Here is a 23827-nt window from a genome sequence, read left to right as displayed (position 1 = left end):
AATCAAGTCATGCTATGAAATTGTATATAATACACAATTTTGGTACCATGTTGGAAATCTCATGAATAATCTTGGGATCAATAATGCGAGTTGGAAATTTCCTGTTGCTTCTAATTTATAAAAATCCAGATTCCCAATAGAAGTTCCAGGGGGAGGGGGGGCTCTTCGAACGGAGTATTATGTGTAACTGACTGGACTACTGACCTTATATGACCCATTTCCCAGCCTTCTTACATCATGCATTGTCTATATACCTTGCATAGGCTGCATTCACTTTGAATGAAATAGGAAACATTCTCTATACTATGAAAAACTTTGGAGAAAAAACCCACAAATACAAACATAACTGACTTTTGCATTTGAAACCAAGATTTTAGTTACACCATGACCCAAAAATTACCTATCACACAGTCCATTTTGCACCTATTGACATAAGTCCATACCAGGTGCTGGTGAAAATCAGACGTTTGTCTATCAACACAGGTAACTGTCGCATTAGGTTTCCAAAGTCACGATACGTGGCTTAATAGCTGTGCAGATCAAATTAATCAAAATTTCTTTGAGAAAAAGCCTCATCTAAATCTCTAATGTACAAAGTGCTTCACGACAAAGAAGACAGTCAGATGTCTTAAGAATTTTAAACAAATGCATAACACTCAAAAAGGGAAGGGACTCATAACCGGATTTACAATACCAGGGGAACTATTCCAACAGATTTCCACCCACCATTTGCTATTCGTTTTTTTTCTCCTTATGAAAAGTAATTCACTGACACAGCATTTCGCTTTCTCCTAAGGAGCCGCAACCAATTATTTTAAAGTCTGCAAAGATATAAAATCTAATATATACACAAGAATCATCTGCCAGGGTGTTAAATAATAAGATGGTAGGTACATCTGAATAGAACATAGGAATGTTTAGTAGAGAGTCTAAAAATGAACCTCTATTAGAAGTGAAGCTGCTCTCCCTGCCACTGACTGTGTTCTACATTCACAACTTGTATCCTTCTCTACTGTAGCATTTTATGTTATCGTGAAAGTAATTCAAGCTGGTGCAGAATTCAGAGCACACACTGCAGACTGCTCAAGCTGTGTGCTTCAAAGTGTATTAATCCCATTTACCCATTTCACTGCCAGTCAGGCCTGCAATGTGTTCCCTGCCACTCCGCCTGAATACAGGTTAAATCTTTTCAAGTAATTCATTCCTATATTGCAAGAGGAACAATGGGAAAACGGATTAAACTTTACATGTAGAGATTCCAGGTGAACTGGTAAAGTACAGCGACAGCAATATTCCTGTAGACATTCTAGGGCAAATGGAAGCGCACATCTACAGGAGTTCCAGACCGGACCAAGTCTTCCTGCTACTCCCTGGCATTTACCCAATATCGGTATATCAGTAGAGCTGAAAAATAAAACGGGTTGAGAAACCACCCTGTAAAATTCCAGATTGGTTATTTATCAGTGTAAAGGAACTTGGCTTTTAGCAAGTATGGCAGAGAAAGTTATACCTATGTAGACTTGGCCACCTGATGTAAAAAACATTAGAATCCAGTAAGGACACTACTTTCCAGCTTTAATTAGCTGTAAACACAGTCAACACTAGTAAGCTGTAAAGTGTCAATACTGTATTACAATTTTATGGGCCGACACTATAGCGAACAACCCAAAATGCATAATTTCCGTTTGCAATCCAGTACAGAGCAACGCTTACAGCTCGCAAACCTTGCATGCAAGATATGGACGGCTTCATTGTATTCAATTTATGACTACTGACTGACACTCCCATCTTTAAAAAGGAAGAAAATGTGCTCTTCAAATGATACTTGACTTAGAGGTATTGATTTCAAGCAACCTCCAACAAAATGTTAGTGTTTCGGGTCCTGGTACGTAGAAGGAATCTGTCAGTCACTCAGGATCAAGACTGCAGGATGAAAGTCTTCCAAATACAACCTAGCACCATGCAGTCATCTCACTGAAAGTAAATGTGCAAATATCGCACGAATGGGCAACACGTGGAAGGTTTAACCACGTAAAATATTGAAAGCGCAGCAAAATACATTTAACTGAATACATTGTTTTGTGGCCCCCGAATTAAAGTATTTTCTATCACTACCATAGATCTAATGGATGGTATGTTAGAAACCTATTTAAAGTGAATGATGTAAAGTAATTAGAAGGAATACAAATATTTAGGGAAATACATTTCTAGGGATAGATTCATTACTGAAACCTGAACCTTGGCTGCACGCAGGGTTAGCCAGCTTATATTTCTTAGGTGTTAATATAGAAAAAAAATGAAATAGAAGGCAGCCAAATAGGTCAAATGACTTAAAGCTGGAAAAGGGCAAGATTTCATAGCTGTCAAGTTATGTGTTTCCATCTACACAGCAAATTTACTTTAATGCTAGTGCAATACACCAGAGCTGGACATTTCCCTGAAGCTACTGCTGTGCCTAATGTGTCTAGGTATGGTACAGCGATCACTACTGAAGCTTTCACTGCGCTGTAGAAATTTGTACTAGGTGTGTTTCATTAGGTCAAGAAGAAGAAACTGAATATGTCAAAGCCTTACTGTTATGGGGAATGTGAGGCCATACATAAATACCTTCACCAGCACTGTATAATTCAAAACTGGCTTCCATAAGATGGTGTCACCGTCTTGACTAGCTTTAATCTGTTTGCTAAACACATTGCTGTGCACTGCTTGGCCAAGACAGTCAACATCTATACCTGGAAACACTATATGGACACTACCAAGGAAGTCTGTATGGGAACACAGGGGACTGTGCCCACCAGCAGCATGAACAACTAGCCATAAGGATGTGTGGTGAGGACGAAAAGGCAGCAGAACTTACCACTTACCAAAAGGACTGCATGATTCACATCAAAACATTCTCCAACATTAAATCTTGCTATGGGAGCCTAGTGATGAAAGACGCTTACCAAAATCATCCACTCTATGGCACTCACGTTTTAATAAACATCAGATCAGCAGATGCAGTGTAGTATGAAACAAAGGAGTGTCATGTCTACCCATTACGAAAGTAATGCTCAACAAAAAGATTCTGTTTTGGAAGGATCCCTAATGCCGCATTCATAACTACGTTTAAAATTTGTAAAGATTTGAAGAATTTCCATCTCTCCAGCAAGCGCATTGGAGCAAAGTTATGTTGGCAGCTCCCCGTGCAAGGGCCATTAAAGTATCAGTTCTACATATGTATGTGCGGCGTCTGAATACAAGCACTATATAAATGTAAATTAGGTGTACATAGCTCATTGCTTTGAAAATCTGGCATGTCTTTTTTGATGACTCTAGCCTTGGTGCTGTGAAATATGCTTTTAACTTATACGGTAAAAGCATCCCTATGTAGGCAAAAATAATTGGTTCTTTAGGGGGATCATTTAATGGGTGATTATGAAAATAAACCATTTAATAGGTCTGTAACCCTTCTAAAGCTGGAAAGGCCAACTGAGAAATTGCTGTACGATTATTGACAACATTTCTTTTCCTACAGGCTCAATTAGTCACGAGAATTTCCTTATACCACTGTGCTGGTGTATTTTATTCAAGAAGCACCTGATATGCTTTAAGTACCACCTTCAAGTTGTACAAAGAAAATTAGTCAACCGGACCGGACAAACCCCCCCCAATAAGCTTTAGGGCAAAACATGAAAACAAGAAGCAATAAAGGGAATGGATAGCTAATAAGAAAAACAAATGTAAGCAGCATTTCCTACGCTGTATAAATCAACTGTTAGAGCAGCTACAGTTTACTCTATTAACCGAACAGATCAAAACAGAACGAATCAGAACAAAAACACATTTTCAATAAGTTCCTATTACGAATGTGCTTCAAACTGTGGCCTGCAGTAGTGTCTGTTGTGATTAATGCTCAAACTGCTGAACAGTGAGGATTTCATTTGTGATTAATATCGCATTCTTGAATAGATGGGGTTCTTAATTTTTTGAAACAATAGATGCATTGCGAAAAACTAAAAACTGGAATCTGGTCACATGGGCAATGTGTTTTTTATTAATGGAATATTTATCAGAGATATCTAAGATTACATCACGTTAAAGACGGCAGTTAACCACTATATAACTATTTGCAGAAAACAGCAACTGAATTATATTGACTAATCAAAATGTATTCAATTAATAAACTGCAAACCAGCCGTCTAAATCATTACTACAGTATAGAGGTATTTAGTTTGTTATGGACAGCATAAAATGCTTTTACTAACAAACTATCCACAGGAAACCGAATAGCCGGGCTCAAAAGAATTGTGGCAGTAGCCCAGAAGGGGCTCTATGGGCTTCTCAACAGAGGAACCTATTGAAGAATCCATTTTAATGAATTTAAGTATTATTTAATTTCCGCACATATTGTGGTGTCGTTTGTAAACTTTGCGCAGCACTTTATTTCTTTGTTTTGTGTATTATCCTTTACACACTTGTGGTCAGTGTGTTGGTTCTGCAGCACCAAGGTATTATACTTGTTTAAGTTGTGTCATTACACCAGATATCTGGCATTTTCATTTTAAGCGCTGAGTATCACTTTTTCCTTTTCAAAAGAATTGTGGCAGTAGCAAAACACTAAGAAAAATACAAATACCAACAAAACATACTGCTTAAGGTGTCTCAAAAGTCAATATATGCATATTTGCAACGCATAAGCAGCAATAATGTATTAATAGCATGGCTGTCTGGCCACTATGGAAAGTAACTAAACAGCCGGCAATGTGCAGCACTGTCCAAGCACTGAAGCCACGGCTCTTCTGCAAATTTCCTCTTTCCCCAACACCTTCCACACCTGCGCATTTCTATCCATTCTTTCCGTAAATACTATTCAAAGGGGTCCCATCTGTATACAGCCCGTTTCCTGAAAAGAAACGCAATAAGCACTCCACAGCACTTGAAAAAGAAGAAAAAAAATGTAGGAATGAAACAAAACATTTAACAATGGCCAATATATTAGGTGCCAAGAAAACTTCCCACAAGGAAATTAGCTCATGGGGTTAAACTACTGACCGTCGTTCCTATAGTTAGTAAGACAGGGCTATGGGAAGATACTATACAGAGCGCAGCATGGGACTAATGAGGTGGAGCTGATCATATGGAGTTAATAACCATGTACCTATAGTGTCATCATATAGGAAAGCGGGAATTAAAGGTACATAAGAATCCTCTGCAGCCTGGCTCAGTCATCCTATTTACAGCTACAAACTTACAAAATGAATGTGGTTACGCTACCGAATCCAGCATGCTCTGATGTACCTGGCAAGACAATTATGCAGTCTGCCATGTCACTGCATTTTGTGTCAGTACACAACACACACAAACACTAATCAGCAGATGTCTGACTAAACGGCAGAAGGGCTGGGATTCCCAATGTCACCAGAAACAGACTAAAGTTATTTCTGTTTTTTAGGCATGTTTAAACGAAGGCACTTGGGCTCCTGCGCGGATCTCTTGAATAGCGACCCTGTCAACATCCCTTAAAGCCCATCGGCAGCTCTGAAGGATTTCTGTATGCGCCTGCTGGCCAGCCACTTCAGTCACCTAATTATATGAGCAGACAATGACTTCTATGAAAACCTTGTTACAAGGTTATTTATCTGTGCATTTAGCTGGACAAGGACACAATGGATAATAAGCCACCAAGGCTTGTTTGTAAGACTGGTAATTTAAAAATTTTATATTGGGAGGCCAAGAACATTTACCTGACCTCAGTACACAACATTGTACAGTTTTGTTTTGTCTGAAAGCCACTACAATCGTTAGTGGACTAAGATTACTTAAATTAGCGTGAATGCATTCTGAAGCTTCCACAGGTATTACTCTCAAAACATGACAGACAACATGTGGTTTCTTGAGGTGCTGTGTACTATATGTCTGACACTTAGCTTGGGAGATTGTCTACCTAGAAGTTGTGCCCATACCTAGTCCTCGCCATCAAACATTATGCACAGAAAGATGAAACCATGGGATTAAATGTGCTTAAATTAACTGCTAATGTAAAAAAAACAAAAAAACTATGTAGAATTGAGAAAAGCAGATTGTGGTCCTACCAAAATTCCAGTGAGTGGAAAGGCAACTACACCCACATTTACCTTGGCAGCCAAGCCACAATCAAGGCTACTGGCCCCTATCCTCTATGTTCTGTATTTGGGATATATACATAGGAGCTTCCATACTGCTGTTTACAGAGTGAGCTCAGAAAGAAAAAAAACAGATCTTTAAACATCGAAATGTGTTCCAAACCATAGTATCCAACAGAGAACAGTGTAACAGACCTCATTGTGTATACTTCTGCAGTTGGTGTCTAGCTGTATATTGTGCCCTCATCCACTCTCTCCTTTGTAACTATAAGCAAAGCAGACAAACCCCTGCTTAGGTATCCAGGATAGTCGCTCACCGTTTTAAGGTGAAACTGCAAAAAAAAAATGAAGCCACAGCCTTTGGAACAGTGCATATTTCCCAGGATCTGCTATTACCCGCAGGTGTCACAGCACAGCCGATTAGAAAGGCGCAGCCTCATGGCTGGTGCATTGGGCCACTCAACAACCTTTACCAAATTAATTTACACAATAAAGGTGATGTTTACGAATGAGCATCCCATCCCACTGTGCCTGGAGGAGCAGTTCAGAAACCGAGGCACAATCAGGCAAATTAAATTCCTGGTCCCCATAGTTTACTTGTCAGTACAAAGCCTGTCAATTATCTCATCAAGTCTGAAAACGCTCAACACAAAGCAGCGCTTGGGTCTTGTAGAACACGCCTTTTCATAGTATGCCACCTTCCGACTCACTTGCCATGCAACACTTAGATATAAAATTTTCTTCCAGGAAGGTATCCAATCAATGTTAAAGATTGGAAATTAACCATTTGCAAGCTGCTGCATTAATTAGTAGTTTTAACTTGCTTAAATAGATTTGAACAGGACAATGGCCTGTCTGCCTCTTATCAGACAGCAATAGCTGGTATATATACCTTCAAAATAAATGCATTATAGTGTTAACCCTTGCAAGAGTAGAGCTTAAAAATTTAAATCAGAGGTACTAATTCAACAAGGAATGTAGCAGAAAATATGGGCAATGGTGGCAAAGCATAACCATGAATATGCACACACTTTAGAGTAGTTTAGGCATGGACAATTGGGATCTGGACAAAAATACTGGTTTAGCCAGTGCTGTGAAATTGAAGGGATGCTGAAAGCCTATACTGCTTATAGGACTGATGTGGCACACAGGCATCCGCAGGCCGCTGACATTCCTTAAACAGAAGAGTCGGGGATAATTTATATCAGCATAGGCCACCCACGTCATAAGACATACCAAAGAACCTATGTATACAGTATGTGTTGCATTACACCGGGAATCGCCTACAAATATCCTAAAGAAATTCCTCAAAAGGGGCACACATCGGATTGACCAGGTAAGTGTGGTTTTGTTAGAGAAACCTCTAAGGCCTGGGATCAGCCCGTGATGTGCATAACATGCAGTGCATTCTGGAATCTGTTTTAGATCTACACATCTGAAGGCGATTCATGTGCTATACGCAATGTGGACCTATAAGGTGCGTTAAAGTTACACGTGCTGTAAAAGTGTTTACAGCTTAGCTGTGGGCCTGAGAGAAATGCTAATGTGGGTAGGTTTAAAAACCAGCAAGGCGAACATACATGTCAAAGCTGCTGCAGCAAAAGCATAAATTAAACAAGACGGGCTCTGAACTGCAGGGGAACCTGCACCACACAGAAAGTGCTTCTTTCCAAATAGAAGGCAAATTCCCCCATGTTATATTCCTTTACAGCTCGGCAAAAGCCAGGGGTATGCAGTAAGTTGGCATTCAACCGATAGCGAGAACTGGTGCAACAGAATGCTTTAGCTATCAAGCCAAGAGATGGCTTTTCATTGAAGCCTGTACCCTGGTCTAGCATATGGCTGTGTTGGCTCTTAGCTGCTTTTAAAAGGTCACTTATAATTAAGGTCTGAATCAAGCCACTGCAGCACAAGACCAATGCTGCTTGAGATATCCTTTACTCCCACAGTTTGTTGTAATAGCTACTGAGAGTCATAAACCAAAGAGAGCCCTGAAACATGTCTTCAATTGCAATAAACTGCTTTGCGGCTGTTTATAGTTGTTTCCGCGCATGGAGGATTATCTGGCACCCTATTCTACTGATCTGGACCTTCCATGTATGTAGCCACGGTGATCAGGTGGAGTTAGGCTGCTAAATTCTACATAAATTTACTTAGCACTACATTTAACTACTGAGATCAGCAGCTTTGGGACTCTAGCATATGAAATATTAAATGGTGGCTTAATTAGGTTTAATTACTATAATTTATTCTGCTAACCTGCTAATTTATATCCATTTACAAATACAGAAAAATAAGGTGGAAGTAAACAGCAATTTAACTTATTTTTACAGTGACTTTCAGAGGCAATTACATCCAGTGAGCATTAACCCACATGATGCTTCGATAAAGCCTGTTAAAAGCGGGAGATATTTTGCTGAAAACAAACAAATTGTATCGACGTCTACAGAAACTAATCTTGGGTGGCGTACTGGCGATTGATCACCACAGAACTATGCCGTTTGATCAGACTTCCCCCTTCGACTGCTGTGGCAAGGCCCTAGATCTACTAGTACTCATGTAAATAAGCCCCATACAGCAATCCACCCTAAACATAGTGAACTAAGGGAAGCTGCTTCTCTGCAATCAAACCCTTCAAAGAATACATAAGGATATATATATATATATATAATATATATAATATATATATACACACACACACACACACACACACACACACACCTTTTCTTCAAGGCTCTTGTGATCAAACTAAACCACATTACTTAGCTATCCTTTCATTTGGCCAACATTTAAGATTGCAATCAGATTCAAACTGAACATTACATCTTTCATTTCTTCTCTTTTTTTTAGGGTTTAGGGGCTAAATCCAAATCCTAGCTGTGCTGGAGCTGTGGTAGGAGGCACATCTCCAACTGGTTATTAATGGTAGAAAATGGTTTTTAGGCATTTCTGAGTAACAAGGAAGGAGAACAAGGTAGAACTAGATGAATCATGAACTAATGAATCATGTGTGATTTGCAGGTAACCTTCTGAAATAACAGCATTTGAGAGGGACTCTGCTATCCGTTTGTTCAGAGCATCCTGCCATCTAGTGCTCAAACGTGTGAACTGCGCCTTACTGCAGCTCAGATGGGAAGCATTGAACACGAAGGAAGCCTGCTCTGTAAACTACATAGCCAAACTCATCCACGCCTGCCTGTTCTACACAATGCACTCAGCTTCAATTATAATTACAGAACTGGGTACAGTTGCAGCATTGCTACATTTGGCACATATTTGGCTGTCAAACCAAACATTTTAATGTTTAGCACTGATCAACCAAACCATACCATTGTGTTTAGGGGAAACCTATTGAAATATGAAACAGAAATCCAGACAGATACAGCCACATTCTTAATATCAGATCTCTTCTAGAAAATGTATGGGTTAACATGTCCTAAGTCTTGAACGCCCTCTACTTGCAGAAAGTGATACAGAAAGCAAAAGACTCAACACAAACTAGACACATAACCCCAGTAATTGGCTACAGTGTAACAGTATTTGTGTTCAAAGTGTTACAATGATCACAAGTCTGAGCCTGGTCATATAAGGTGCCTGCCTTTCTGAAATCTATTCTATACATTTTAAAATTCCTGCTCGAGAAAAGGCGCCTGAAACTTTTACATTAAAACAGTTTAAAGCCCCAGAGTAATGGACAGGCCTCTATATAATCACAGAGCTGGAAGACCTTTAGAAACAAAATTCCAGGCCATGTGCTGACCAACTTGTGAAGCGTGGCCGGCTCTATGTGAAACAGATGCTGCTCTGGTCTTCTTGGTACTTCAAGCCAGCTCCTTCTGTATTGGGCTGGCTGTGCACACAAACCTAGTTTGTGTTCATTTGGTGCATCAGGAGCGTCTGCTATTGTAATCTGCCAAAGCAAGTTTGTCGGTAATTGCAGATGGATAGATTCAAGGGAATTGGTTTGAGTAGTTTAAAGACAAAGCTTTGGAATGTCATAGCCCTGCCGGTAGTCTTAACATGCCAGTCACATGGGCCCACACACAAAAAAAGAACCTTGGGAATGGCAAATGCACAAAAATGCTGGTTGGGTTGACTGTTGACAACAGAAAGTATAGCCACATAAGAGGGACTGTTTAATATGCATTCTTTGGCAAGGATGTTTCCATGTGATTAATACCTGCAAACACAGGTTTGTATGTCTTATTCAGTTGATCTACATCTGCAATGCTGTGTTTATTTGATCTATATCTAAACTACATTAGGGAAGATTAGAGCGGTGTAGCACAGTGAAGGAAACCTAAAGACTGCACCGATTGTGACTCAAATGTCCAGTTCACTTGCAATACTCATTTGCGTACTATTGTGCTCCTTCCCTGTGTGTGGTATGAGGGTCAGGAGGGAAGACTCCACTGAGTGTCTCCTCAAACAAAAGTACTTGCTGCACTGACAGGATTATGTGGGGGGGGGGGGGGGGTGTTGGCATAGAGGACGTGATTGCATGCTAGGAAGCAGGGGGGGGGGGGGGAGGTTAAGCAAAAGCCCAGGGTCCAATGAATATTAGATTACCCTATTTAAAAGTACACCACAGCATTTAAATTCATGATAGCTGCTTGGTCTCCACATTTTTATGGTGTTGCCTTTGCAAATGCATAAGGGGATCCTGCCTCTTTCCCCATGCCCCATAATAGGCATTCTCTGTAATGGTAAAATAATGAAACACTTACCTTGCTAAGATGTCAGTCAGTAAACCACACATCGGAAAATGTGTTTAACCTAACAAAACTCTTGCATGGCAAATAGAGGGACATGGGGTCAAATTCCTGCATGCATTTTCAAGGTGGACGACAAATTTAAAGGTGTCCCTCAGCTGTCCCTCAACATGCATTAAATGCCAAGGATGTACAGGTCTGAAGAACCAGACATGGCATTCTAAATTTAGATCTCCTTACGCTTTCTGCTGGACCAGCTGACAACTAGAGGAACCCTAACATGAGATTGTGTAATTGCTGGACAGATTAACTTATTGGTGGCCTACTTACCACAAATACCATATATACGATCTTTACAGTGTGCAGGATGAACCAAGTTCAGAGAACAAAGCTAATTTGTAGAGGCAATAACCGTAAGGACAGGAACGTACAGACCTAGTGCTTGCTGGTGCGTTAAGGTAGTGGCAGATGTAGTGCCCTATAAAAATACCAATGTTTCGCAGCTCCGTGCAGCTAGGTCTTTGATTAGCAACGTACAACACTGATAAAAGCACACCCCACGCAGCAAATATGGGATAAGACGCTGTCAGATTTTACCTAAATATTTTGCATCTGTTGCAGTTTCACTGCTGATACGGAATGACAGGAGAACTCTATTCAAGGTCAGCTTTAATCACTCGCTATGTTAATGGCAGTTCTGCATAAATATTTACTCCTTCAGAGCTCGCTCCACGTTTAACAAATGGAATGAATGTAGAATCAAAGCTGGCGTCTTTAGTGCAGTTATTCAAAGCGGCAGCTCGTTTTCACATTGGAGAGAATTTCTGCGGAAAATCCCTTCATGGAAGAAAAAAAAAGTACCCTGAACAGGAATAATAATTGGCTTTACAAATGCATCCCCAGTTACAGAGCTCACTCCTGTATAAATATACAATCTGAAATAATTACTTCTTCATTTCCCAACATGGGGAGCAAGTGTTTAACAAGATATTAAAAAGGATATAAAATGATTTATTGCAGCCACCAATCCCCTTAAAGTATTAAAAATTGAAAGACGAGTTTATATATGTATATATACTTACAAGAACCATGGTTGGTCCTTTTTCATTTCTACACTAAGAATGATTTTATTTATAAGCTGAACGATACATGAAAGGACCAACCTATTTTTATAATTAAAACTATAGTCTATTCACTATAGGAAGCGTTAGCAGAAGAGTTTGTTATACCATGACTTACACACATTATAAAAGCCGATCCCGTAGTAATTCTGTCACCATACCGTGGGGACTGATTTGATGCTTCTCACTGTCAGACAGTAAATATTAAGTCGTACGCCCCAAGAACTGGGGTCAGCAGGAGGCATTTTTACATAATAAAAGACCAACTAAGGAAACAGCAGTCAGCACAGCCGATGATCCGATCTCATTTTGGAAGAGAGCGTTTGCAGCATTGGCACACAATTAAAGAATAATCTCTTAACAAAACCCCAAATCCAATTGTGCTTTTAAACAGCATCATTTTGACAAAAGCAGGGACATGTTTAAAAGTAACAGATCAAGCTGACTAAATAGCTCAACACAGAATTCCGGTCAATACAATCTATTTGTGCTGCGCAAAATGGCTGAATACGCCTGCTTTATACTAATTTATGGCTCCCACAGGTGTATGCACGCACCACTATTAAACTGCTGTCCCTATGTAGAAAACACCGATTTAGTTACCATCACTTCACCCCAGACTGCAGGTAGCACGCATATAAAGCAATGCCACCGTTTTCAGTATGAGGTGGAGGTGCCACTAGAGCCGTTACAGACCCTATCCGATAATGTTATACTAGCCATAAAAATGGCATGCTGACGACTGTGCCTTGTGGGAGCTGAATATTCCATTCTGGTCTCATACTCTAAGATACTACATTTCTACGAGCTGGTCTGGTGCAGCATGGAAGTAGTGACAATCATTCCGAATATCCAGCTGCTATTGCTTTCTCACTGAGGCAACCACTCAACATACTAAACGTTAGAATGTTAAGCAGTTTAATAGTGAGTTAATGGAGGCATTTGGAAAAGCCATTGCCCACAGCAAGTCTCAGCTTAGAACAGTGCAGATTCCCACCCCGTCGCACAGCTTTCCAATAGCTCATCTTGCAGCAGGTAAAATGAAGGGTATTCAACCAAAGACAATTATAGCTGGGTAGGAGTCCAGAGCTATTATGCTGCAATTAGTATTGCAATGTTACTGGATGCACTTGGAAAATAAACAAGGAGTGTGAAAGGTCTAACATTTATATACGCCTGCCACTGGCCATCTGTGTCCACCACTACTGACAGAACACAATAAATGATGTGCACACATGGATGATCATGTAGATTGGAGTGCATGTGAATGCCAGTCACTGAGCCATGTTTCTATATATTCCAAATAGATACATCATGATGAGTAAATACTCGCTTGTATTAAAGTGAAATTAAAAAAGGCAGAAAAATGCCATGTCCAGTACCGGTAGCCAGTACTCCAGGAATCTCCAACATTGCAGGGTAATATCCAGCATACTTTTAATCAGCGAAGGGGGTTTTTGACTGGCAAGCCTTTACCGACAGGAGAAAAATCTGAGATGCTGGTTGAAAGGTCTGAGGACCACAGCTTCTAAATCATTCACCGTTCTAATTGTCAAACAGATTGTACATTGTATTAAAAAGCTATGTTTATTAAAACTACACAAAACATTGACAATTATTCTACAACCGTTAATGTATGTTTTACACAGTGGTCAAATGATCATGCATCTGTCTAGTTATGCTACAACTCCCATTGGTGCTCATCCACAGGCTGGCAGCATCATGGAAGATGAATCAACAGCAAGAGGGCTTCCTGTTGCCCACATTACATGTGCGTTTAGTATTCTGTGAAATCATATGCCATTGATGCACATACCTCATGGCACAATATGGCCATAACATTGGTGCAAATAAGGGCAATTTGCCGACTCAAGATTCCACGTGCCTAAAGCCAATCAATGTGTTTGCCAAACAGGTGAAATAATCTCAAAGTGATAATCTGTGATCCTTACCTGGCTTCCTTCTCCTTCCAGCCTGGGCGGCCTGATACTTGAGAGATGGATTGTTTTGTACTCTCCAGAATTCAGCTTCAACACCATGGCATCTGCATTTAACACCTGCACGACCTAAAAAGAAGAAAAGGTTCAAAGTTAAACCAATACACATAATGGAGCAAAGATCACTATTGTGAACAGCCGAAAGCACAAGTGTTTTATAATTCTAAATGTTAAATACACATTTGTTAATTGCAGCCCAAGACAGGCAAGCACATCCATCACATTGCACAATATACCACCTTTACAGGTGTACGTCCCAGCCCCATTCAGCTGAATATTACATTTTTTTTTTTTAAAAGATCCATTCGCCACAACAAATGTTTACAAATGCAAAACACAAATTTCATGATAGATTCCCTGCCAAGATGAAACACACTTTGATGTTCTATTGGTCTTTAGGTGCCCGATGTCCTGGATCAGCTTTTGAAGTTAACATGCCCATCACCTAGCCCCAGTAGCGACTCTAGAAACAATATATAGGGGGGGCACACAAGATACCACAGACAAACTGGGGGGGCATTAATTTCCACCATTAAATCATACCACTGAAAAAACACACACATATATATATATATATATATATATATATATATATATATATAGCCAAAAGTAATGTGCTATGGAATGATACTTTTGTTACTGGACAATACAATACTTGATCATTCAACATGGGAAGCCTGAAGCCACAATTTAGTACGACTAATCCTTGAAATCCTTTAACCACCACAATACCTTAACTTTTGCACTAAATGATTTCAGGGCCTAATATTAGACCCCGCTGCTGATATATATATTAGGGCTGAAACAACGAATCGATAAAATAGATAATAATCGATAATGGAAATCGTTGTCGACGATTGCCAGGGCTGGGTGCAAAGTGCCAGGGCTGGGTGCAAAGTGCTGGGTGCAAAGTGCTGGGTGCAAAGTGCTGGGTGCAAAGTGCTGGGTGCAAAGTGCCAGGGCTGGGGCAAAGTGCTGAGTGCTGGGTGCAAAGTGCTGGGTGCAAAGTGCTGAGTGCTGGGTGCAAAGTGCTGAGTGCTGGGTGCAAAGTGCTGGGTGCTGGGTGCAAAGTGCTGGGTGCTGGGTGCAAAGTGCTGGGTGCAAAGTGCTGGGTGCTGGGTGCAAAGTGCTGAGTGCTGGGTGCAAAGTGCTGAGTGCTGGGTGCAAAGTGCTGAGTGCTGGGTGCAAAGTGCTGAGTGCTGGGTGCAAAGTGCCGGGTGCAAAGTGCCAGGGGTGGGGCAAAGTGCTGAGTGCTGGGTGCAAAGTGCCGGGTGCAAAGTGCCAGGGGTGGGGCAAAGTGCTGGGTGCAAAGTGCCAGGGCTGGGTGCAAAGTGCTGGGTGCAAAGTGCAAAGTGCTGGGTGCAAAGTACCAGGGCTGGGGCAAAGTTTCTTGAACAGTAATAGTCCACCTCTTTTCAGAATGTTTGGGGTTATTTTGTTTCATAAATATTGTGTTTGGGTTTTTGTACTTTGAAAATATTGTTTTTTTATTACATCATAACAAAATAAGAATGTTAATGTAAATTTTAAGTTGTTTTTTAACATCCAGTTCATTAAATTTTAAACAAAAAATTTGCATATTTTTTTTTATCCGATTAATCGATTCGCTCTGTGCGAGTGGCTCCGTTCGCACAGAGCGATTCGCGGGGGTGGGGTTTCAGGGGATGCAGGGCAGAGTGGGGGTGGGGATGGAGGGCAGAGTGTGGGGGCAGGGCAGAGTGTGGGGGCAGGGCTGGGTGCAGGGCAGAGTTGGAGACTGGGTGCAGGGGCACAGTGCAAAATGCCAGGGCTGGGGGCAAAGTGCCAGGGCTGGGGGCAAAGTGCCAGGGCTGGGGGCAAAGTGCCAGGGCTGGGGGCAAAGTGCTGGGTGCAAAGTGCCAGGGGTGGGGCAAAGTGCTGGGTGCAAAGTGCCAGGGCTGGGTGCAAAGTACCAGGGCTGGGGCAAAGTTTCTTGAACAGTAATAGCCCACCTCTTTTCAGAATGTTTGGGGTTATTTTGTTTCGTAAATATTGTGTTTGGGTTTTTGTACTTTGAAAATATTGTTTTTTTATTACATCATAACAAAATAAGAATGTTAATGTAAATTTTAAGTTGTTTTTTAACATCCAGTTCATTAAATTATTTTAAACAAAAAATTTGCATATTGTTTTTTTTTATCCGATTAATCGAAAAAATAATCGGCCAACTAATCGATTATTAAAATAATCGTTAGTTGCAGCCCTTATATATATATATATATATATATATATATATATATATATATTTATTTATTAGCCCCTGCTGCCCATATATATTAATATTAGCTCCAGTTGCCGATATATATATTAATATTAGTCCCTGCTGCCGATAGCAGGTATAGATCAACACATTAACACACAAACCCAGCTTTGCATGTATAGATCAATTGAAATTCACTTGTGATCTCAGCACTGAAGGTATATATCAAACAGAATCAGACATACAAATCCTGTATTTGCAGGTATACAATAATAATATATGAAACGTAGCATTGCAGGTATAGATCAAATAAATACATGGAAACAGCATTGCAGGTATTAATCAACTGAACAAGACATACAAACCCTGTATTTGCAGGTATACATAAATAATGTATGGAAACATAGCATAGCAGATATGGATCTACAACACAGAAACACAGCTTTGTAGGTGCAGATCAATTGGAATTCACATAAAAACATGGCATTAAAGGTATATTTAAAACTACCTAATTTACAGGGATAGATCACAGGTTGCACACCCCAAAGCCAGCCCTGGCGTCCACACTGCCCACATAGAACCTGGCCAGCACCCAGATAACACACAAGATTTGCCATCTTTGTCCCATATACACCGGCCTGTGCCATCTCGGTCCCCAAGGCTCAAACATCCTGCTAGTGCCATCTTTTCCCTTCCACAATTATACATCTATGATACACACAAACACATTAACTCATGCTCTCCCTCATTCGGACAATTCATCCATTTTGAGAAACTACGCCCCTTGGAGCTTCAAATGAGGGGCTACATGTATTTCTAGGACAAAAGTTGAGTGCACAAATAATGATGGAATATGTCGCTTTGGCTAGAAAATGTTTTTTCTATCCATAGCGACATGTTCATTTGTGTCTTGCACACACCAGGTTTGTACTAGAAACACATACAGCCCCTCATTTGATGCGCCAAGAATTGTAGTTCTTGCAAATGTGTACTTTTTGTGCCATAATTTAACTTCCTACATGAGCAGTAATGCCACGTCAAGGCTTCAACCCTAATTACTGATCATTCACACGCCTTTCATATCTCCATTCACTCGCAGAAGCACATACCATACTTTACATACATTCACTCACAGAAGCACACACCGTTCTTTCCTCTTACAATCCCAAAGAAACGATGGTAAAGGGAGAAAAACAAAATCACTTTTACAGCAAAAATAAGTTTTGCAGTAAAAATGCAAGGCGCTCCAGGGATGAGATGGTTACTCACGTACCGCACAGGCTAACTGGCTGATTTTAATAATATTTGCAGTTCATCAGGATTTCAAAAATTGCCTCCCTCTACCGTTGACTAAATTTAACCCCATGATCAAAGGGATCATGGGATTAAAAATTAGTATCGGCCATTTTTTAAAAGGGAATGTGACTTTTTATAGCTATATGATCACTGTGGTAACATTGGCTACCACAGTGATCATTTAGCTAGAATACTTAAACTATTTTTTTTTTAAAATTCAACTACTTTATGCTTAAATAATTTCATTTGGGGGTCTCTAGGCAATTTTGATCTTTTTTTATCTGCCTTTAGAGACCCCCAAATCATTTTTTTTTTTTACTTTTTTTAAAAAAAATTTTTTTTTAACTTAAGATTTTTTTATTCTTTTATATACCATTGGAATGGTGAGGTAATTACCTTTCCAACAGTATATGTTGGGGGTCTGTAGCTGCTTAGATGCCTGAGATACAGGCATCTAAGCAGCATGCCCCCATACCCCTTTAACTGACAATTGTCAGTTGTTATTAATAAAGTTGCGCGGTGACATCATCGCGTCATTGCGCGTGCCGTCACCGGCCGGATCGGGTGGCCCCGGTGATGCCCTTCAGTGTGAGGGGCAGATCGCCGGGGCAGGTGGTGATGGGGGTCCACAGACCTCCATCAAGGTAAGATACTGCTAGCGACGGCACCATGCCGTCGTTAGCTGTCAAGGGGACTGTCCTGGGTGGCTCCAAAATCGGCGGGGGTGCAACAGGTGGGGCAAGGAATATCCTAGGGGGGGCAATTGCCCCCCTGTAGCGACGCCACTGCCTAGCCCCCATTTAGCACAAATTTAAGAGAAACCAGTGATTTATGTGACTGAATAAATATTTTCTAATGGGAACCACCTATACCTTGTATTTTGTTTTGGAAATAGAGTTTAAAAGTATAGGACTATTTGGCAAAAGGGGTTGTGTGTTATACATGGCACATAACACAAGGGAATATGTGTGGCTATGTTTTGTGGCATACAGCTACTTTCCTGAATAACCTAAAACTACAGGGTTTACCTTACTGAGAGGGTGGTAGAAAAGTGGAACAGTTTCCCAACAGAAGTGGTAGAGGCTTATACGGTGAGGGAATTAAACATGCATGGGGTTGACATAAAGCTATCCTGAGTATAAGACGAGACCGAGGACTGAATCTTATGAGGAAAAATGGGCCACATATCTGCTGTCAAGTTCTAGGTTTGTCCTGACATTTTCATCTATCCCTACACTAACAAAGCTACCCAAATCAGGTAGAATTAAATCAGATCCTAAGTCAATATTTGTGGCTAGTCAAGTTTAATGTAACCCACTGTATTTCCAAAGAATTACTGCATTTATAGCCATATAGTTACTGACTATACATTCACGCAAACCTATAACTCTCCTGTGATTATCACCCATCCAAGCCATTACTAAGCCACATCACTTAGAAAGGTACATACAGGAAAATATACACTCCAGTAATGAAGGAATCTGCAATTTGTTTACTAGCACAACCGAACAGCTGAAAATGCACAAAGCTTTCAAACAATACAATGAGGAACACAATTAAACCAGTGTCCATGAAATCTATACAAAGTCAATCACAACCCCATTGTTTTCAAATGATTCAGTAGAGGTCTTAAATGAAAAAGCATTAAGGAAAAAGGCTACCACACAGACAGGGGGAAGGTTATGAGAGAAGCACATTTTGGGCCAGGGGGTAGGGGTGAGCAAAGAACACATAAGGGCTATAGATGGCAGCAAGGAAGTCGGTTGCCCCATGGGATTGATCATATCTTGTGAAAGTTGAACAGTGTCGGTACTGCATTTTTGGGCCATATGCATATAATGACCAGAAGCTTAGACTTGGAGGCAAGGGGTGCACAAGATGGATACTCCCCTAGAACAGCCATGTCCCCAACACCTGAAACTGTCAGAGGAATGTGGTTTCAGGGCTGTGAAGGAAAGACTAGAAAATGAGTTTAAAAAAAACATAGCATCAGGGTAGACAACCTCACACTACTACCTACAGGGTAACTCAATTCCTTCTCCTTGCCTGCAGCCGCCCTCATCTGCTTTCCTTTCTGCTTGACTCTCTACAATCTGGATTCAGTCCACAGCACTGACAGCCCTTACTCAAATTATTAACACCTCACTTCAGTTTGCCAGAGCATGGGACGGTCAGCAGTTTGAATCATTCTTGTGGTATCCTCCACATATATTTTGGCTCAAACCATACCTGTAGCTTTAACATTGTTCATCTCCTCTACCACTCCTCCTTGGATTTCCTCAAGGCACAATTCTGGAGGCTCTACTTTTTACCAACTTTCTCTTATACAAGAAATCTTATTTTGGATTCCAGCAACACCTCTTGTGTTTACTTTACCCCTCCTTACATCTCACCCTTTTCTAATCCTTCACCCGAGACATCTATTCATGTTTATTTAGGGAACCAAGTAGTCAGTTGTGTTATCACGTATTAGACATTTTTCCTTTGTGATAAAACAGTTAGCAATCCAGACTACCTTTAAAGCATTTGAAAATCTGATTTAATTTCAGTTTTATGTTCAGAAAATATCCATTTAAGTTTCGTAATATGTTTGCGTTAGGTGAATGTAAAGCCTATATTCTGTAGAGCTATGTGTACAGGGACATCTCAACTCCCAACTTTGCAAATGGCTGAAAGGGGCCCATTGCTTTAGGGGTATAGCTGGAAGCATGGCTAGAGGCTCAGAATTTTACCCAGTTTAATTGAGTCTGTTCATCTGTTTTTCTACACATTGTGACAGTAGAGCACTGAAATCAAGCTTTTCAAGCTGTTAAGCTAGTCTGTTGGGATGTTAATAAAAGAAATAAGATAAACTGTGCCTTATCAAAACAGTATATGAAGACAAACCACCACACAGCCCTCAAACTTAATGACTAAGAGGCATCAATGGCATGATTATAGCAGCGGTCATGCCAAACTGTCCCATATCCCCTAACAAACCACATAGGTAGTTGTACACAGTGGGTATCTTGACCCGAGAGCTCGCTGCTGTCCACAAATAGCAGAAAGAAAGCTTTATGAAGCAGGCAGCGTCCAGGTGATGCAGCTGCACTGGACTCTGCTCATGTGCTAATTAGAATTCATATCAAACGCCAGAGGGGCAATTATACCAGTAAACAATAGCTTTACAAGGACAGCCAATTCCACAGGCATGAGCAAATTATGACATGTAATTAAGGCAGCACAGGTTTATGAAGGTGGTTAGATTTCAGAGGCATGGCATACTATGACTAGACTGAGAAAACATACCACTAAATTTGTGCACAGATTAAACTACATAGGGGATACTCACTGTTACGCATATAACGAAGCGAAGGTCAGATTCAGAAAAACTATTTAAGGTATTCAATTTCTTATAAAATTTAATATCTTAAATAGTTTTTCTGAATCTTTGACCTTCGCTTCTTAGTGGGGTCTACTTGTGTGACAAAGCACCTCAGGGGTTCCCTTGCCAAAAGGGCATCTGCCCCTGGATATATTTAAATGTTTATGCAGTGTGTAACAACAGTTACACAACATTGCCAAAGGGAAAAATGTATTGTAGATAAGTGAAGAGCCATAAAAATATTTAATGGCCTATAAGGACCATACGACTCATCTAGTCTGCCCATTTTTATGGTGTGAAGACTCAGCCCTTAATCAGTCCTATGCCATGCATATTTACATTTTACATAATTCCCTGGCTGCACACAATCAGCCTGATGTACTGTGATTTATGCATTATACATTTGGCACATTTATTGCTCACAATATACATACCAACAAGCAGTATAAAGTTAAATAAAAAGACAGACCTTGCACCAAATCCCCAATGCTACCTCTCAAAGGGATGACTAACTTGGCCAATGAAATGCATCGTTTCATATTGTGATCAAAGCATTATACACCAGTTTGATTCTTTTGGTGTGCAGCTTATGTAATATTGAGTATGCATGAGTGTAGGGCGACACTTGATTTAGGTATTGTACCCACATTGCAGTTGCTTGTTTATTTGTATTATTGCTGTGCCCTCAATATTTATACATGCATTTTAAATTATCATGGTATTCAGTCCAACACCTGGTGGAAGGCTGTTCCATTCACATACCATGCTTTTGGTAAAGTAAAACCAAGTGGGACCAGTATGGACAACCCAACTTTCTCACATAGCTCATACTAAAGCATCTTTGGTGGAAACTTCACAAAACAGTTGTATGTATATGAACTTTGTTAAAAGAGCAGCTCAAATACATATTACACCCCAATCTATTTATGTGTGCATCTACTACATTTATAGTAGTAGGTCCCTTGTATTCCTCAATATCCATTGTAGTTTAATGATACACTATATTCTGCTCTAGCATAGACTGACAGTAAATGAACAGTCATTCCGTTTACATGCAATGCAGTGTTTTACATACAAGTACATTGCATTCTGTACCATACACTGAACACAACTTCTGCTCTATGTATATTATATACTATTAAAGGTAGTCACTGTAAACATTACAAAGTCACACCAACAGCTTCATTTTGCCTTCATTTAAAAGCTTGTCAGTAAAGGGCAAACATTCGCTTATCAAGTGAGAAAAGAAGCACATCGCACAGCCAGTGTAAGCGCTGATGAACGAGTGTTTGCAAGGTATACCATTTAACTACATTAATGCTGTGACCAGAATGGCTATTATAAAGCCCAAACTACTTGGGTTGGTATTGAGACATCAGACTCTGTAAAGGTTAGAAGTCCGCATTAAGCTCTTGTGTTCTGTCTGGTCTTCTCACACAACGCCATCAGAAAAGCAGGTGACGCACAGTACACCAGATATGCAGTCTTCCAGTAAACAATTTTGAGCCAATTATAATACTCATTACTATATGTGTTACACATGTGAGTAAATGCAGTGTATTAAAGTAAAACTGTTTGAGATATACTGTCAGAAAACAGTACTGTAGACTGACATTCAATATTGTTATTCTTGCCACTTGTGGTCTTAGCATAAAGTGGCCTAATCTGTAGCCAAGAAAAGTCAGCAGGTAGCAACCTAGCCACATACTACTATTATCAATCACCAGACCACCAGTCTTCAAGATGTGACTGGCAGCTCCAGAACTGAAAACGGATCTGCATTCAGCGGTGCCTAGTCTGCTAGTGAGACTCAAGTGACACCTATAGCATCAGTGTTAACACTCATTGCAGGCCCTTAACTTTCCTGAGAGAGGACCAACAATATACATTTCCAAAATGCAAAAAGTCTTCAAACTCTTAAAATCTTGAAGGGTTTTTTGGAGCTCTGCACTCAATAGAACTTCAGTGTTGGTAAACAGATTGGAACTACACACGTAGGCTTGTAAATGTTGCTTTTTATTGCTCAATCCTTTGTTTAATAAGACATGCAGAATTAATATGCGTCCAATATCAAACCCTTTCTTCTGCAACCAACACCTTTATTGCGGCACTTTATCTTCATTTAGAGGCTGAAAGATTTAAGAACATGCTGGCCAATTAGAGAACATCCCCACTGGTTTTGCTCATACAAGGAATTTATCAGCTTGGATGGGGTATGGGGACAGACATCACGTTCCAGCAGACCAAGCATGGAAACAGAGCCTTCAGCGCAGGGAAGAAAGAATGTCAGAAAAAGATAACATGGAGGTGTTTAAGGAAGGGATCTTCGTTCTTGTCAGATGGGCACAAAATACAGTGGGGATCAGCCTGTCACATCTCTTCGCTGGCACTACCTGCACAACTAATCGCCAGCTGCAGTTACCAAGCGGACTCTGGACTTACAGGTGCTAATGCCCATAATGCCTTTGTGGAACATTAGAAAGGGTGTTTAATACTTTAACCCATAATGGGTTTCTAAATTCACTGTCCATTCCCTCATAAAAACACAGGCACCAGGGGAATTGCTTGGTAAATCCACAGAAAACCATTTGGCAGCATGACTAAGGAGCAGCCACACATTTTACACTCTGGTATCTGTAATTGTGTTTTATTACAAAGATCTGGGCTAGATTTAGATTATATATAAAGCGCACACAGAGTGTAGGTATTTAAATACAAGTCTGTCCAAACAAATTACATTTGTAGCCTTAACTTTCATCAAGGAAGGAAACCGAGAAAACTAATATACCAGTAGAATATTTAGAAGCCAGGAAAATACAGCAACCTGAACACATTTGGGCACAGGCAGTAAAAAGACTTGGCGCTAATTGAAAGGGTAGGTTGGTATTTTATAGGCGAGTACCATGTGCTTGCACAGTCCTGAAGATGCATACTCTGCAAGGGACTGGATATACAGGGTAGGGAATCGTGCTAATGTATGGGGGCATGCTACAGAATCCTGCTATGCATCTACAT

At 40.3% G+C, this 23827-nt stretch overlaps 1 protein-coding gene across 1 annotated transcript in view; it reads right to left on the bottom strand.

The window, feature by feature from the left end:
* The window catches only part of LOC149298729 (staphylococcal nuclease domain-containing protein 1), a 356956-nt gene that overhangs the window by 262916 nt on the left and 70213 nt on the right, over positions 1-23827 (bottom strand). The window contains exon 10 of the mRNA XM_089487066.1: positions 13890-14003. Coding sequence (XP_089343192.1) covers positions 13890-14003 — 114 coding nt within the window. The remainder of the gene's footprint in view (positions 1-13889; positions 14004-23827) is intronic.

This window comes from Sceloporus occidentalis, unplaced genomic scaffold, assembly GCF_023333645.1.
Source record: "Sceloporus occidentalis isolate IW3139 unplaced genomic scaffold, rSceOcc1.0.p SCAF_31, whole genome shotgun sequence".
NCBI classification, from domain to species: Eukaryota; Metazoa; Chordata; class Lepidosauria; order Squamata; family Phrynosomatidae; genus Sceloporus; species Sceloporus occidentalis.
This window is presented reverse-complemented; position numbering and strand designations above follow the sequence as displayed.